Below are 17,918 nucleotides of genomic sequence, written 5' to 3' on the forward strand. Positions count from 1 at the left end.
ATAGATAAATGAGTTGTTGATCTTGCAGGGAACATATCAAAATATAACTCTTTACCTGAATATTTTCCAAAGTGTAAATTTAAAGTGTCATACATATTGCTAGCTTTTCAGCTTTCCTCTCTAATCAATACTTTGAATGTTCAATTATTCACCTTTTATAGCACTAGCTTAAAAGAAAATGTTGTTTTATGAAAGAAACATTGTAATGTAACATGATCTTTAATAAATTTATTTTCAATCCTAAAAATCAACCCATGATGACTGACATCTAGAATTTAATGTTAGAAAACAGTTTCCTGTGTTCCCAATATTCTCAAATTAAGAAAAATCAGCTTTAAAAAAATCCTACTTGAATCATCTAAGTAGTCTGTATAAATAACAGTAAAATAAAGGCTCTATATCTATACTAACACCATAATGGAAGCAATGTACTCTGCAATAAATTTCATATAAGTTGATTTACAATATAGATCAATAAGGCGTAGTTATTTCTTTAACATAATTCTTTTTACCAAAGCTTAACCAATGAATTCTATTAATTAGCTAACTTCCCTCTCCTGAGCCAGGATATTTAAAACCATTTAATAATTTAAGCCTAGATTTCTAGACACTTTGTGAATTATCACATCTTGTATTAGAACAATTCATTTAAGTGAAAGTAAAACTACAGTTTAGCATTGTTCAAAATAAATATTTAAGCTAAAAATTCAATTATAAACAGAAGAAATATGGAAATTATATTTCATTACTGTGTGTGGCATTATTGACATTTTAATCAATATGCAAGTGTGCTAGGCAAGGTGCTAGTCAATGAGCTTTTCATCTAAGGAAATCATGAGGATGCTTCTTTTAAAAAAGGTGATTAATAATATACAAATGCCAAATGAATTCTACAGATAGTAAATTCTAGAGGGAATGGGTTGGGTGGTTTGGTCATATGTTATCTGGTAGACTTAGTTTGAACCTTGACAAAAATGATAGATTCTTAAAGTTTTGAGTATTTCAGGAACTTGAGCAAAAGCTGCTAATAGAACAGCCTTACATATAAGAAATATAAACAGGAATATAAAAATAAACATGATGTACTGGATGGAATAATCTCACTAGGAAGAAAAATCCAGAGATGAAGCACCGAGGGAGGGTGAAGTTTAATCATAAAGGGCCTTAAATATTAGAGTAAAAAGTCTACATTTGAATCACGGAAATATTTGAAGAGTAAGCATTAACCTGAAGAAAATTATATTAATGTGGTGGCTATTAAAAAAATAGGCCACAAATAAACAGGCTGAATGCACACCAGTAGCAGGCTTAAATATGCTGAACTGGACGAAGTTGTGGTAGGGAATTAATATGGAAAGAAAAAACTTTCAAAAGGGGTTATGATGAAAGACTTTACAGAATTTGCTGACTAGAAATAAGAACAAGAGAGAAGAAATGGCTACAACTTAATTATAGGTGACATCAATACTAATGAGACATTTAATAATTAACATACCTATTTTACATGTATAAAGTATGTACCTGATCAAAGGAAGGCTCTACTTATTACTATGGTGGTAAAAGAGCCTCAGAACATCACCCTCAGTGATTCTCAACCTGGAATGTGGGTAACAGAACTGTTGCCCCTGTTAACTTCCCACCAAAACCCCCTTCTCTCTGAATGATAATCATTGCACGTAATGAAAAATATTCCTGCTAGGAATGTGCCGCATATGTGAACCCTGTAGCAGCAGAACACTGATTTAACTGATATCATTTATATTCAGCAAAGCTTATTGCTCCAATTAAGTTTTAAAATATTTTAGTAGCCTAAGAATAAAAATTAGAGCAACCCAAATCATCAAAACCAAAAGTACAACACAAAACACTGATGGATTGAAGTTGAGCCTTGAAGGATGGGTAAGATACGGATCTACTGGCCAGTTCTGACAGTCTTCTACTGTTCTGAATTTTTGTTTCATTTGTCTCGACATTTGTACTACCTTAAGGAATGAAAACGACTATCCTGACTTCTTAAGGAATATCAGAAATACTTACAAAGCATTCTGCAGCGTCATCCATAAGGCCAAGTTGAAATCGCTGCTCATCTTTGAAGCTTTCTGCAAGAGCATGCCTTATGTTATCTGAGGGAAGTGCTTTTTCTCGACTGTGTTGGAACTGTGCAAATATTGTCTGGGAATCAACAAGAAAATCAGTAAGTTTAATGCCAGCTTTAAAAACATTTCAGTAATTTCATTATGACACAGGGAAACTCAAAACACTATATATACTTAGAAAATAATACAGAAGTCTTTTGCTCTAAAATTTCATAAAAAATTAATTATTTGTATAATCAAGTGTGGAAATGTTTACACCAGCCTCTAAATTAAATGTTAGGGGACACAAAAATTCAACAGATAGGGTTCCCAGGTCCCACTCTCAGAGATGCTGACTAAGTCTTAGGTGAGGCTCATTTTTAAATTAATCCCCAGATGATGCTACTACTGGTTGTTTAAGGAACAGAGTTTTGAGATTTAAGTTGCTTTAAATCTAAAAATATACAATAGGAATTAGAATTATGCTGAAAAAATAAACATATAATCACAAAAAAAAATTAGGATGTACTAGTCTTAAAAAAAAAAAGTAACCTAAAGGAACCTAATAATTTATAAAAAATTTTCTACTAGGGTCTTAAGAATACCTCAGAAAATGACAAATTTTGATTTAAAAATTAGACAATTTAACAGAATGACAACTTCCCACTATTATTTAACTAAACTTACTTTTGAAAAATGCAAATGTACAGTTTACAAGGAGATTCAGAAAAAAAAATAATAATGACTTTTAACATTTTTTTTTTTTTTTTGAGATGGAGTTTCGCTCTCCTCACCCAGGCTGGAGTGCAATGGCGTGATCTCGGCTCACCGCAACCTCCGCCTCCTGGGTTCAGGCAATTCTCCTGCCTCAGCCTCCTGAGTAGCTGGGATTACAGGCACGCGCCACCGTGCCCAGCTAATTTTTTTGTATTTTTAGTAGAGACGGGGTTTCACCATGTTGACCAGGATGGTCTCAATCTCTTGACCTCGTGATCCACCCGCCTTGGCCTCCCAAAGTGCTGGGATTACAGGCGTGAGCCACCGCACCCGGACAACTTTTAAGAAAAGGTCCTACCACCCCCAAGTTATCAGTTTTCTTAACTTAGAGAATTACAGGTTGAATATCCCCAAATCAAAAATCTGAAATCCAAAATGCTTCAAAATCTGAAACTTTTTTAGCACTGACATCATGCTTAAAGAAAATGCTTTTAAATTTGGGATGCTCAATCAGTAAATATATAAATGCAATTATTCCAAAATCAAAAAAAAAAAAATCTAAAATCTAGAACACTGCTGGTCCTGAGCATTTCAGACAAGGAATACCCAACCTGTACTTCTAATCTAATCTGAAGAAACTAGAAACATCATTCAGTATCTAATCTAAACCTAAGAAACTGGAAACATGGGATTATAGTTGTTAGATTTTTCAATTTTCCTTATTAAGCTTAAGCAAGAAAAAACATTTTAATAAATACCAATTTTATGACTATCATCTTACATGGAAGAAAGCAGGGAAAAAAGTATTCAATGACACCCCACCAAAGAAGTATTGGTCACATTCAGTCCTATGTTAACTCAAGGGGTCATGTCATCTCAAAAAAAATATTTTTAAGATCAACATACAAGGAAAACATTTCACGAATCTGTTTCACTACTGCAGAAAATACAATTTATAAATAAGAAATTTTTAAAAAATACAGATGTCAATTGATATTAGATACCCACAACTATATTTGAGCTATTATAACAGCTAAAATTATGAATAGTAAAAGATGAAAAACAACTTTCAGATTTTATCTCTTATTTAGACAATTCACTTCCAGGTAATGTTGAAGATTTTTAATCCTATGTGAGACTGTCGCTCATTCATTCAACATGTATTTATTGCCCCCCCTAGTATATGTTAGGCATTGTTCTACACTAGGAAATGGATGACAACCCTGCCCACATGGAGATTATATTCTAGTTACAGTAATGAGAAGGCAAAGAAGTAATTATATAACATCAGAATGTGATAAGTACAGTAGAGAAAAATAGAGCAGTGTAATAGGGATAGAAATGCCAGGGATATTACAGAAGGAGGCAGCTTACCTTTTACCTAGAGTAGTTGGGGAAGGCCTCACTGATGGAAAAAGGAATGAGGAGAGGCATAAAGGAAATAAGGGTGTTAGCCATGAGGACATCTGGAAGAAAAGCATTCCAGACAAAAGGAGTAACAGTGAGAAGACTTTGATATGGAGACCAGCTCTGAGAAATAGAGCCCAGTTTGGCTAAAATGCAATGTATTTATATGTGTTTTTGACAGGGGAAGAGAGTAAGGCAAGCTCAGGGAAGAGGCAGGTGGCTGTGCAGGGCTACAAGAGAGTAGGACTAGGAAATTTATTATCATAAGTTTCACAATTAAACAAAACTTTCAAAATTTACTGTGGAATAAATAAAATGTGACACAGTAATTTAATCTAGGTTCATTCTTCATTTCCTAAATATAACCCTATTTTGCCGTGTTCTTAAAAAAAGAAAATATAAAATTTCCTTCTTTAGTGATTTACTCAAACAGCCTTTTCAGGAACATAATGAAATTAAGGAACATACACTTTAAAAAAAAAAAATTTCTGTATCTATGTGTGTGTGTTATGAATATTCAAGAATATTCAAAAAATGAAACATTTATCTCTAAAATGTGTAACAAAATCTTAAATGATCTGGTAAAAGTCTTCAGTGACACAAATGAGTTGCTAATATATACCGGATGCTCTGTTTCTTTGTCTTCCTTCTATTTTCCTCAGCAGAGCAGCCACAGGGATCTAGTTCAAACATTATAGCTAGTTAAAAGAGACTGTATCACTCTTCCACTCAAAACAATCCCCAATCTCCCTAAATCACTCAAAGACAAAGCCACAATCCTTACAGAGGCCTATAAGGCCCTACACAATCTAAACCCCTGATCTAGTTATTTACTGTCCTGTAACTAAACCACCCCAAAATGTAGTTACTAAAAAAATACTTTTATTTTGATCACAAATCTGCAATTTGGGTAGGAACAGCACGTCTCTGCTCCACCTGAAATCATTTTGGACAGTTTGAATGCTGGGATCTGGAATATTTGAAGGGCACTCTTTCATGTCTGGCGATTGATGCTGGCTGTGGGCTGGGAACTCAGCTCTAGCTGTGTCCAGAATGCCTTCATGGAGTCTTTTTGCATGGCTACCTGGTTTCCTCTTCATGGTGGCTCACTTCCAAGAATGAGCAACTCAAGAGACAGAGCTGGGTGAGAGCTCTATCGCCTTTTCTAAGCTAACCTAACCTCAGATATCTTGCTTGCAGCCTCGTTCTGCCAAAGTCTAAGTTTTTGACAGAAATCAGTCATAAGGCTGATTTTTTGACAGAAATCAGCCATTCAAGGAATTTGATTTTGGATAAGGAAGCATGCAAAAGAATCTGCAGACATGTTTTAAAGCCACCTCAGCTACCCTCACCTCAGAGCTCATCTTCTACCAGTCCCTTCCTTGCTCACAAAGCTCCTACCACCCAGACTTCCTTGGTGTCCTTAAGTATACTCACACCTCAAGGCCTTTGCAGTCGCTGTTTCTTTGTCTGCCTGGAAGGCTCTTCAAAGTCTCAATTCAAATATCAGTTTCTCAGTGAGGTTTTCCTGACTACACAATACTCCCTTTTTTGTTTACCTGATGTATTTTTCCACTGTTATAAATTATTACCATCTAACATACTGTATAATATTTGGCTTTCTTATTATTGTCTCCTCCTCTGTAAGAATACAAGCTCCATGAAAACAGGAAATTTTTAGCCGTTTTGTTCACTGCTGTATCCTCAGTAACTACACTGGTACCCAGAACTCAGTAGTAGCTCAAAAAGCATTTGTTAAAATGATTAAGAATAATTTCAAAATAATGAAAAAGATAATGTTCCTAATAATTTGTAATATTTAGAATATTAATTTTTAACTGTCCTTATATAAAAGATGAAAATAAAAACACAAACCTGAATAATTTATTCTTTAAGAATTCATCTTCAAAACTGTTAACCACCTGACAGTGAACTTTAGTTACAACAAATTGACCAAATACATCAACTATCAAACTTAAATTTACCAAGTATATCAACTATCAAACTTAAATTTTTGAGGGAACAATTGATAGTAATTTTTCAGAGCTATTAAAAGGTTACCTTCAATGCACAAAATATACAGGCATCTCCCTGACAAACATGTCCAGTCAAAACCCGCAAGCTTCGTCGGAATATATCCAATTGCCATAAAACCTAAAAAAGAACAAGATGTGAAGGAAAAAAACACACTGAGATTTTTCTTACTGTAACAAAAGACAGATTTAGATATTTTAAAAATGGCAAAAGGCTAATAAGTAGCTTCTTTTAATTTCCTGTACATGATCAGACATACATAACCACTGGCAATAACAACAAGTATAAAATTGCTACATGCATGTTGTATATACATAAATGTTGGATTCAGAAGATATTCTTACTGGTGCACATGAAAAACCATGACAGGCATGGAGCAGGGAAAAACTAACTCCTCATTGAGGATTTGTTCTGAACAGGAAACCTGGAAAACTAAATGGAGAAGCTGGCAGAGACATGAAAGAGGAAGTGATTATAATACTTGGAACAAACTGAAATTTTGAAAGGAAATATAATTAGACTTTAAAGCCAGAGTGTATTAAATTAGGGTCTGCACATTATGGCAAGAAAAAGGGGTAAGCAGAGGTATGTGGCGTCACTGTACACTGAACAAGAAAGTGGGTACCTATATAGTAATGAGGTTACAGCATGGTAAGAAGCAGCCATTAATAAATTACCTAAATATGTACTTGCTGCAATTATCCACTTATCTTCTGCTACTAAAAGACAAAGACAAAGCAAACCCAAAAAGACTGCCACTGTAAAAACAAATCAGTCCCATGCTTAAAATCATTCTGAAAAACCTGAATTCTACACAATGAGAATAAGAATAGTACTTCTATCTCACAGAGTTTCTGTCAGGATTAAATAATATGTAATAATATGTAATGTTTTTAGAGCACGGTATGGTACTCAACTGTCATGCAATGAGTACCAGCTGCTATTTGTGGCTGTTACTATTACAACAAACAAATAAGATCTTCAGATTTCCCTATCTTTTAGTTGTGTCCTCAAACAACGAACTAAGAAAATCTATTCATGATCTCTCCTTCCTCCCAAATAACAACAAAAAGCTAATAAAAACAAACTGGTTTTAATGTTTCCTATATTTTCAACTGCTCCATAACTAAAGGTCATTTCAGAATTTCTCTTTGAAAGTTACCTTTTCTTAAAGCACAATAGTATCAAGTTTTCTGTCAACAGATAACTCAGTTTTTGCAAAGCACTTGATGATGTTTAATAACTTTCTTTAGTATCGTGTCCTAACATATTTTTTAAAATACACTGAAATCTGTTTGACCAACAATGAAGATGATTAATGACAGCACAACTTTAGAAACAGTATACCACTGAGGTTAATAAAATAACCTCTGAAGGCAGGTGTCTGATTTCTAAATCTGGGTTTCCCATGTACCAACTCCTGAACTGACTTCGGCAAAATATTTTCTGGGACTCATTTTTCTCATCAGCAAAGTAAAGATAAATGTATTACTCACCTCTTGGGGCTGTTGTAAGGATTAAATTAGGTAACATAGGTAATGTTCCAACAAGCAGTAAGAACACAATAAATGTGAACTATTAAATAGTATTACAATATTAAATGTTATAACTTTGTTCCTCTAACGTTAAAACCACACTAATATGTTATATTATACCTAATTGTACTGCTTTTGCATTAGATAAAAGTTTAAAATATTCAGCTAAAATAGAATACCCTCTATAATCTGTTTATAAAGTTAATGAAGTCTTACAAATGTAACCAAAATGTTTTCTGTGATTACAAAAATTCTCAGTTACACTGGCTCAAATAACAAACAAAATGTTTTATATTATTTCTTCAAAGTTCCCTGTACATTACTGTCTTTAACATAATAGTATAGAGGCTACTTTAACAAATTCCTATCACTAAATAATTATCCTAATTATAGTTAATCCTCATCCATTTTATTTTATTTGTTTTTTAGATGGAGTCTCACTCTGTTGCCCAGGCTGGAGCACAGTGGTGCTATCTTGGCTCACTGCAACCTCCACCTCCTGGGTTCAAAGCGATTCTCCTATCTCAGCCTCCTGTAGCTAGAACTACAGGCACGTGCCACCATGACCAGCTAACTTTTGTATTTTTGGTAGAGATGGGATTTTACCATATTGGCCAGGCTGGTCTGAAACTCCTGACCTCAAGTGATCCACCTGCCTTGGCCTCCCAAAGTGCTAGGATTGCAGGTATAAGCCACCATTCCCAGTCCCATTTCATTTTAAAATGTTGATTATATTCTAGCACTTATTTTTTAAAACTTAAGGTTAAAGCTAGTTGCTGAACTAATTAGTTTTTAGCAATATACACTTTTTCATTATTTGCATGTAGCAATTAAAACAGTGCCTAACAAAATTGATGTCGTTATTTTTGAATATTTATACATATTTCTTATATGATTATTCCTAAAAAATCAGTACATATCTAGACACACATTATATAAAGAAATACAAACCTTTTATCATACATTCTTTACTTGAAAATAATGTAAGAAATAGCTTAAATATTAATAAGCAATGGCATATAAATTCATTTTTCTTAGATGCAAACACTGCGTTCAATAACTTCTTACAAGAGATATTCTATAATTTATTTCTCAGCAGTTTTAAAAAAGTATTCATCAAATTGCATATCAACATGTGTATTCTGAATTTTTAAAAAGAAAGTCAGGTCTTATCTCATAGAAAATCCATTTGAATAGTTGTCTTGTCAGGGAGAAATGGCTTTGTGAATTAGTTTATATGGCAGACATCAGAGGCCAGCAGATCCCCCAAAGTTGCTAGAGTTGGCAGGGCAGAGTACTGCAGAGAGAGTTACATCAGTGGAGAACCCCACTCCAGTATTTGGATGTTTACTATGAGGAAACTGTCTGAGGCATGGGAAAGAAACGCCCAAAAGGATTAGAGAGAATAGTGCACAGAGCTCACACAGGCCCAAGATAGTGCCTATTCCTGAACCAAAGTAGAAAACTTCATAATTCACAAAACAATGGTTGAAGAAAGAGAGTCTCAAGAGCAGAAAAATTAACCCAAGAATAAACACAGCTCTGTCCCGCCTAACAAAGTTTAAAAGTAAACTGATCAAATTGCTAACAAATAAACTCTGTCCTAGAACAAAGTTCAAGATTTTTTTTAGGAATATAAAAATATCCATAATCTGACAAGGTAAAACTTGTCTGACATCCAAAAACATGAAAGAGATTGTAAGAAGACCAAAATCAGACTTCTCAAAGTGAAAACTACAATGTCTAAGACAAAAAGTACACTGGATGCGATTAATAGCAGATAGGTAATGCGAAGGAAAAGATAAATGAACTTGAAGGTGTATTAATAGAAACCACACAAAATAAAACACAAAGAGAAAAAAAGACCGAGAAAGAAAATAAAGAGAGTATCAGTGAGGTCTGGAACAACTGGACAACTTCAGGCAACCCACTACATATGTAACTGGAAAACCCCAAAGGAGGGAAGAGACAGAAAAATTATTTGAAGACACAACAAAGTATTTCTAAATTTGATTTAAATCCAAAACCCACAGATCTAAGATGCTCAACAAACCCAAACACAAAGAAACGTGGAGAAACCTATACCAGGAAACATCATTTAATTGCTTTAAGCCAATGATAAGGAGAAAATCTTAAAAGCAGCCAGAGAAAAAGAACAAATTACATACAGAGAAACAAAGATCAGAATACTAGGTTTTTCATTAGAATAATGCAAGCTAAAATGTAGAGAAGCAAAATCTTTAAAGTACTGAAAAAAAATGTAAACTTAGACCCCTTTAACAAGATAAAAATACCTTTCAAAAACAAAAGTGGAATGCAGATCTTTTTCAGGCATACAAAAGGTGAAAGAATTCATCACCAATAAACGTGTATTACAAGAAAAATCCTTCAAGCCAAAGAAAAGAGTATCAGATGGAATGCGATCTATGCAAAAAAGTGATGAGCATCAGAAATGGCAACTAGGCAGGTAAGTAAACAGTCTTCATGGTAAAGGTCAGTGGAATGCTCATTTAAAGAAAAAAAAACATCGCCATAGGAGTACTTCTCCATGTTCTAACCCATTTAAGTTTCCTTACTCAAAATTTTCACCTGTTCTGTGTTTTGTTTCCCTGAACTATAGTATTTTGGGTGCCAATGAAAAGGACAGAAACAGAGGGGAAAACATAAAAGTGAAAAAGAAAAAGGGGTAAACAGAAAAATATCTGAAATGCCAGAAACCCTTTCTCACAGCCTGATTTAATCAAAAGCATTTAATTCCAGGTCTTTTGGTATCTAATACTTCATTATATCCAGTGCCATTGAATAAATATTTTTCTGCATTTGTGACAGTAATGTCACTGGGATCTTTGAGCCAGGGCAGAACACTACTATTTAAGTGTCCTAAAGTAAATTAGAATTAATGTTTTAATACCAACTGCTTCTCTTTCCCTGGATGAGTTAGAGAATGTTCAAGTTTGGCATCTGTTTCGGGTAAAGGGTAACTGAGAACATAGCTCTGAGTCAGATGTCTGTGCACTTGATGCATTCTACATTTATCTGTCAGATGACCTAATCAACCAGTATTTTTCTCTATTATTTTTCAAAAGAAAAAACAATACATACAAAAAGTGAATCATTATATATGAATTCTTTCATGGTATATTCTAAGGTCAATAGAAAAAATTATCAATATTCTAAATCTTCCTCATCTTTAGTACTCTACAGTGGTCAGAAGGACACAGGGTCTATAAAATCTATGACTGCTGAATAAAAACTATATTATGCACAAGAAAGTATATAGTTATCTAAGGCAGAAAAGCAGGTTAATTAAAAGATTTTCAACAAGAATTGAAGTAAAATGGATTATCCTTCAATTTACCCAAAACAGTGCAGCCCGAATGCTGATTCTGCAGAGATAATTTAAGGACCACAGTGGGAGGTGAAGGAAGTTTGAGTACTGAGATAAAAAACCGCTGCATTCTCATTTCAATCCAAGCAGCTTATGTCTTTTTATTCTATCTACAGATATCCTATACTGAATTTTTTTAAAGGGAGGGGTATTAGCTGATTAAAACAAAAATGTTTATGTATGTTAGAAAAATATTAACTTACTAAACATTTTAAATAAGATTATTTATATCATAGTGATACATCAATCTGTTGAAAAAGCCATTTCCATTTATTATAAAAATCAAAATGACCAGCTAAAACATTTTTGTTCCCATTAAAAGTTATATTAAAAAGTCATTCTAGTTTATAATTTTATTTTTAATTTATGAGCTAAAGAAGCATTAAACAAAGGATTTTCTGAGAAGTATTTTTTTTTAATGAAGTAATTATGGTCTCACCTGTACAGCACTATTAAGAAAGCAGCTGTTTTGTCCTGGTTCATTTAACAAGCCTTTGGTAGGGGCTAGCGATAGCATGCTTCCAGGCTGATAAACTTTTCCAAGGTTGCCACCAGGTTTCCGTAAGAATTTTACCCATGCCATCTTCAAGCAACTTTGTTTGCATTTAGCCTAAAAACTGTATACTTTTATGTAATATTTTAGATAATAAAATGGATGTCTTGAATTGTCCTCTTAAATCCACTGCGGTCTATTTTAATAATGTAAGTTTCCAAGTCCATATCTTTCCTGATGTTATAAACTCTTGAAGACTTTGACAAGTAACAGTAGGGCACATAAACATTGAAGTTCTAAGCACTAAAAAAGAAAGCTATTTTAAACAAGGCCTTAAAGATGTTTATATGTGTTAAATTTAATGAGAGCTGTATAAGTTCAACATGAAAACAAATTTTTTTTAATGGCTAAAAATACTGATGAACAAATCATCTCCTTTAATGTATAAGCCATTTGTCTTGATGCATTAAAATATATATGTTAATGACACAAAAAGATATAGAGTTGGCATTTGGCATGATTCATTTGGTTGTTTGTTTTCCTTATATTTTTTTAACAAGAAAGTTTTCTCTCTCTTTCCCAGGTGAAGTTATGAAAGGTGACTCCATATCTCATATCAATGTGACCTGAAGGCAAATCTACAAAAAAGAAAAAAAAAGTTTAAATAAAAGCAAATGCAAATAAGAAAATTTTTACTTTACTATTTGATCACAAATATTGAATATAGATTAAAACTCATCATGAAAAGTATTAGAATGATAGCATTTTAATATATATTTTAAAATATTTAATCATTTACCTTTTTAAAATATGTATGTGACATTAATCCCTACCTACTTGAAGCTCAATGTTCAAAACATGGTTTCATAAGGAAAATATTCTTCAAAAATCTAGAATTATATTTCAGCTAGTATCCTATATTTGTCAACACTAAATTGCTCTATTTATTAATATATTGTTATCCTTCTTACACAGAATCACATTTTTCCAAAAAAGACAGATTTTATGCAAACAGATGTAAAATTACTCAAAATAAACCGTTAATTCATAAATAAATCTTGGTAAATTAAATTTCCATGGTATCAACAAATGCATACACCTGATTAAAAGGACTTATACATTAAAAACAAATACAAGAATACCTTGTTTTGTAGTATTTTACTTTATACTGCCTTTTTAACAAATTGAAGGTTTATTCCAACCCCATATCAAGCCAATCTACCAGCACCATTTTTCCAACAGCATGTGCTCACTTGGTGTCTATGTCACACTTCAGCAATTCTTTTTCAATATTACTATATCTGTTATGCTGATCTGTGATAAGTTATCTCTGATGTTACTATTGCAATTGTTTTCAGGTACTATGAACCACTCAAAAAAAAAGGATGGCAAGCATAATCCATGAATGTGTCTGACTACTCCACTAACCATCTGTTTCCACTATCCTCTTCTCAGGCCCTCCTATTCCCTGAGATGCAGCAGTACTGAAATGAGGTCAATTCATAACCCTACAATGGCCCCTAGGTGTTCAAGTGAAAGAAGTTGCATGTCTCTCATTTTCAGTCAAAAGCTGGAAATGTCTAGTCTTGGTGGGGAAGGCATGTTGAAAGCTGAGACAGGTGGAAAGGTAGGCTTCCTACACCAAACAGTAAGCAACCCAAGTTGTGAATGCAAGGGAAAAGCTTGAAGGAAATTAAAAGCTCTACTCAAGTGAACACCTGAATGATAAGAAAGTGAAACAGCTGATAATTTGAGTGGTCTGGTTAGAAGATCCAGCCAATCACAACATTGCTTTAAGCTAAAGCCCAATCCAGAGCAAGGCCCTAACTCTCTTTAATTCTATGAAAGCTGAGAAAAAGAGGGTGAGGAAGCTAAAGAAGAAAAGTAGGAAGCTAGTAGTTGGTTCAGTAGGTTTAAGGAAAGATGCCATCTCCATCTTAATAGTGCTGTATAGGTGAGACCATAATTACTTACTACAAAAATGCAAGGTGAGTCAGCAAATACTGATGTTGAGAAGGTACAGCAAATTATCCAGAGATCTAGCTAAGATAACTATGAAAGTGGCTACACTAATTAACACATTTTCAGTGTTGAAGAAACAGTCATCAACTGTCAAACAGTTGATGAAGAAACAGTTGAAGACTGACAGTGATATTGACAGATGGAAGAAGATGCCATCTAGGACATGCACAGTCAGAAAGAAGTCAATGCCTGGCTTCAAAGCTTCAAAGGACAGGCTGATTCTCTTATTAGGATCTAATGCAGTTGGTGATTTCGAGTGGAAGCCAATGCTCATTTACCATTCTGAAAATTCTAGGGCCTTAAAAATCATCATAAGTCTCGACTGACTGTACTCTACAAATGGAATAACAAAGCCTGGATGACAGCACATCTGTTTACAACACGGTTTACTGAATATTTTAAGCCCACAGTTGAAGACCTAGTGCTCAGAAAAATATTCCTTTCAAAATATTGCTGCTTATTGACAATGTGCCTGGTTAGCCAAGAACTCCAATGATGATGTACAGAGATTAATGTTGCTTTCATGCCTGCAATAACCATTCTGCAGCTCATTGATCAATGAGTAATTTTGACTGTTAAGTCCCACTATTTAAGAAAGACATTTCATAAGGCCATAGCTGCCACAGAAAGAGATTCCTCTGATGGATCTGGGCAAAGTAACCTGAAAACCTTCTGAAAAGGATTCACCATACTAGATGCCATAAATAACAATCATGATTCACAAGAGAAGGGCAAAATACCAACATTAATAGGATATTTGGTTAACGATACCAACGCTTATGGATAACTCTGAGGGGTTCAAGACTTCATTGGAGAAAGTAACTGGCTGTAAATAGCAAGAGAGATAGAATTATAAGTGGATTGTAAAGATGTGACTGAATTGCTGTGCACATTGTTGAAATGACAAAAAAAAATTTAGAACAGTACTGTAGTGGCATGGGTTTGACCCCAATTTTGAAAGAAGATCTACTATGGGGAAAATACTATCAAACAGCATCATATGCTACAGAGGAATCTTTGGTGAAAGGAAGAGTCAATGTGGCAAACTTCATTGTTGCCTTATTTTAAGAAATACCCACATCCACCTCAGTCTTCAGTAACCATCACGCTGATTCAGTCAGCAGCCATCAACATCAAGGCGAGATCCTCTACCAGCAAATAGGTTACAACTCACTCAAGGCTCAAATGTTTATTAGCATTTTCTAACAATAAAGCAGTTTTAAAATAAGATATACACATTGTCTTTTTAGACATGATGCTATTTTGCACACTTAATAGACTGTAGTACAATGTAAACAAAACTTTTATACGCACCAGGAAACAAAAAAAATCCCTGCAACTTGCTTTATTGCATTGGTATGGAATCTAACCAGTAATACCTCAGCAGTATACATGTTTTACTAACAGTTTTGTTTAATCAACTGAATTTTGTTGATGAATTATTTCACTCAACATTTTTTTAGCCATGTATTGAACCAGTCACTGGAACTAACATTATAATGATGAAAGGCAGACAATACCTTAGTTAATAATAAATTGTAGAGTATACTAGAGGGTTATGTGCTAAGTAGTAACAAAAGCAGTCTAAGAAAAGAGGATAGGAAGTATATATGATGTAGGATGGTTTGTGCTTTTTAGATAGGGTCTCACTGAGGTTACATTTGCACAAAGATTAGAAGGAGATGAAGAAGCCACCTGAGAGAAAGAATTCCAAGCACAGTGAACAGAAGCCTCAAAGATACTGAGGGTTGCAGCATATCTGGTATAATGGAGGAATAGTAATATAAAGCCTCGTGTGTGGCAGGAGAAACATGAACAAAGAGAAAAGTAAATGGGGAAAAGATCGTGTGGGATCTCACAAGCCCTTTTGAAGTACTCTGGCTTTAAACTCTGGGTGATGGCCGGGCAGGGTGCCCTACGTGTGTAATCCAGCACTTTTGGAGGTCAAGTGGGGAGGATCACTTAAAACCAGGAGCTCAAGACTAGCCTGGGCAACATAGTGAGACCTTGTCTCTACAATAAATTTTTTTTAAAAATGAGCCAGGCACAGTGGTACGCACCTGTAGTCTCAGTTACTCAGGAAGCTGAGGTGGGTAGATTACTTGAGCCCAGAAATTTGAGGCTGCAGTGAGCTAAGATTGTCCCACTGCACTCCAGCCTGCATGGCACCAAGACCCTGTCTCTAAAAGCAAACACCACCACCACCAAAAACTCTGGATAACAGTGATTGAGTTCCATAGTACAAAAAGATGACAGACAGAATGACTCCGGTCAGTTCAGTATCATTAATCAAATGCCCATTAAAATAGAGAAGCGCTGAAAAATAAAGAAGCATCAGTCTTTAAAAGAATCAGTCAGGAGAACTTTGTTTCCAGGCCTGTTTATTGGCTGCTTAGTCTTACATACATTCTTGTCATCTCTGATTCATGGTTTCTTCACTTTTAAGATGGGGATAACAAGAACAGCCCTGCTTTAACATAGGTTAAATGTTTTGAAAATTTAAAACACTATACAATTAGCCCTGTATGTCCATGAGTTCTGCATCTATGGATTCAAGAACCATGGATCGAAAATTCAGTGTTTGCAGGATGCAGAACCTCAGCTGTGGAGGACCAACTTTTAGTATCTATGTGTTCCCCAGGACCCACTGAAGGACCTAAGCATCCATGGATTGTGGTATCTGCAGTAGGTCCTGGAACCAACCCACTGAGGGACGAATGCATTATGTTAGTTGTTTTCTTCTTTTTATTTTACTCTCCAGTTTATAACCACTTCTAAAGTAATCTAAATGATCCTGAAACCTTGCACATAAATTAAGTTTTTAATAAATTTAGTCATGCTTTTACAACATTAAGGAAGTTCTGTATTGGTAGTACATTTATATTCTCAAAGAAAGAATTTTTTTGAAACAATATTCTTTCAATAAACTTTATTAGACACCAAGTCTACCCCATGAACTATGCTAAAGTATATATAAAAATCACTACCTTTAAGGGGCTTACTTTGGTGAGGGGCACAGACACAAACAGATAATTTAAAAATATTATGGCTTCCACTCCAGCACAAGATTTCAAACACCTCGTTCCCTCCATCTATCTCAACCCTACAGATTACGCAAAAGCAAAAATAAGTCTATTGAATAAAAAACCTTGGGGCACTAAAAGCAATTGGCATCTAGAGTGTCAAGGAAATGGCAACCAGGAGATGGAGCAGGCCAAATGCTACCAACTGGGAAAGACCTAGTAGTGACCTTTTCCAGTCTTTACACCGCTCTGGCAGAGAATTCCTACCCTATGGGATACAATGAAACAGAACGGCTCTGCTACCACCCCAGTGCCATCTGGATGATACAGGAGATTACTATATCAGGAAAGCACCAGAAGACAAGCAGTTTGGGAAACGGTAACAAGTTCAGGTGATTGGCAAGGACTCTGTGTGTTCTGTCCTCACCGCACTGCATACATAGAATAAGGAAAGCAGGTTCTAGAGAAGATCATGCCTCGTTGGCAAGTCAACAGGAAGTTCCTTTTTGGCACCAATTCTCAAACTGTATCACCCCGAATCAAGCCCATACACCCCCACCTTTGCTCCATGAAATCACGCAAAGACACAAGTTAGAGCCTAGTCTTTCACCCTCCTCCCAGGCAAATACTACTAGCTCATAACTTGGTACTTCCATGAAAAATACAACTAGACACTTGGAGAGTATGAGCACAACAAAAGAAAGACAATAAACTGAACTTTATACCATGAGAAAAAAGACTAAAGAGAACGTAAATTTAAAACAAGCATAAATATTCACCAATTGAAGATATGTATAGATTTTTTAAACTGCTGAAATAAAAAACTCGACAGGTTAACTAGAAAACTGAATACAGGACAAGAACATACTAGTGAGCAACAAGTTCAGATCAAGCAATTCTCCTACAAAGCATTAAAAAAGGAATAAGGAAGTAGAAAACATAAACACTTCTCAAAAGCTATGAGACATGATTAAAATAATTAAATGTCAATATCTATCCAATAAGATTCCTAGAGAGGGATATAAGTAGATATGTCTAGAAATGATTAAGAATTTCCCAGAATTAAAGACTGAAAAACTCAGATACAAACAGGATGTGTAACTCAAAGAATCCAAACATGATGTAGTAAAAAAGAGAAGTAGGACAAAAACTGTGAAACCTTATACTAACTTGAAAAAAGGAGATTTCCAAGTCAACTGATAAACAATAAAAAAAATAAATCCC

The 17,918-nt window shown here is 34.5% G+C and overlaps 2 protein-coding genes across 11 annotated transcripts in view; one reads left to right on the forward strand and one right to left on the reverse strand.

Annotated features, from left to right (window-relative positions):
• Positions 1 to 17,397, forward strand: part of ARLN (allregulin) — a 68,901-nt gene extending 51,504 nt beyond the window's left edge. Inside the window, exons 4-6 of one of the 6 annotated variants that reach the window (XR_004740699.3) lie at positions 1,989 to 2,194; positions 10,089 to 10,235; positions 12,233 to 17,397. The gene's annotated coding sequence lies outside the window, so the exon portion shown is untranslated. Of the gene's footprint in view, positions 1 to 1,988; positions 2,594 to 10,088; positions 10,236 to 12,232 lie in introns of those variants that run through there. The other 5 variants (XR_004740698.3, XR_001910527.4, XM_035293045.3 and 2 more) reach the window with 5 other exon arrangements.
• The window catches only part of USP53 (ubiquitin specific peptidase 53), an 80,485-nt gene that overhangs the window by 46,001 nt on the left and 16,566 nt on the right, over positions 1 to 17,918 (reverse strand). For 3 of the 5 annotated variants that reach the window (XM_002745443.7, XM_008992767.4, XM_035293041.3), the window contains 3 exons: positions 11,596 to 12,287; positions 6,261 to 6,353; positions 2,038 to 2,172 (listed from right to left, as the gene is read on the reverse strand). In XM_002745443.7, the coding sequence (XP_002745489.2) occupies positions 2,038 to 2,172; positions 6,261 to 6,353; positions 11,596 to 11,739 (372 nt within the window). In that variant the 5' untranslated portion in view covers positions 11,740 to 12,287. The remainder of the gene's footprint in view (positions 1 to 2,037; positions 2,173 to 6,260; positions 6,354 to 11,595; positions 12,288 to 17,918) is intronic. The other 2 variants (XM_078366566.1, XM_078366565.1) reach the window with 1 other exon arrangement.

The sequence above is a fragment of the Callithrix jacchus genome, chromosome 3, assembly GCF_049354715.1.
Source record: "Callithrix jacchus isolate 240 chromosome 3, calJac240_pri, whole genome shotgun sequence".
NCBI lineage: Eukaryota > Metazoa > Chordata > Mammalia > Primates > Cebidae > Callithrix > Callithrix jacchus.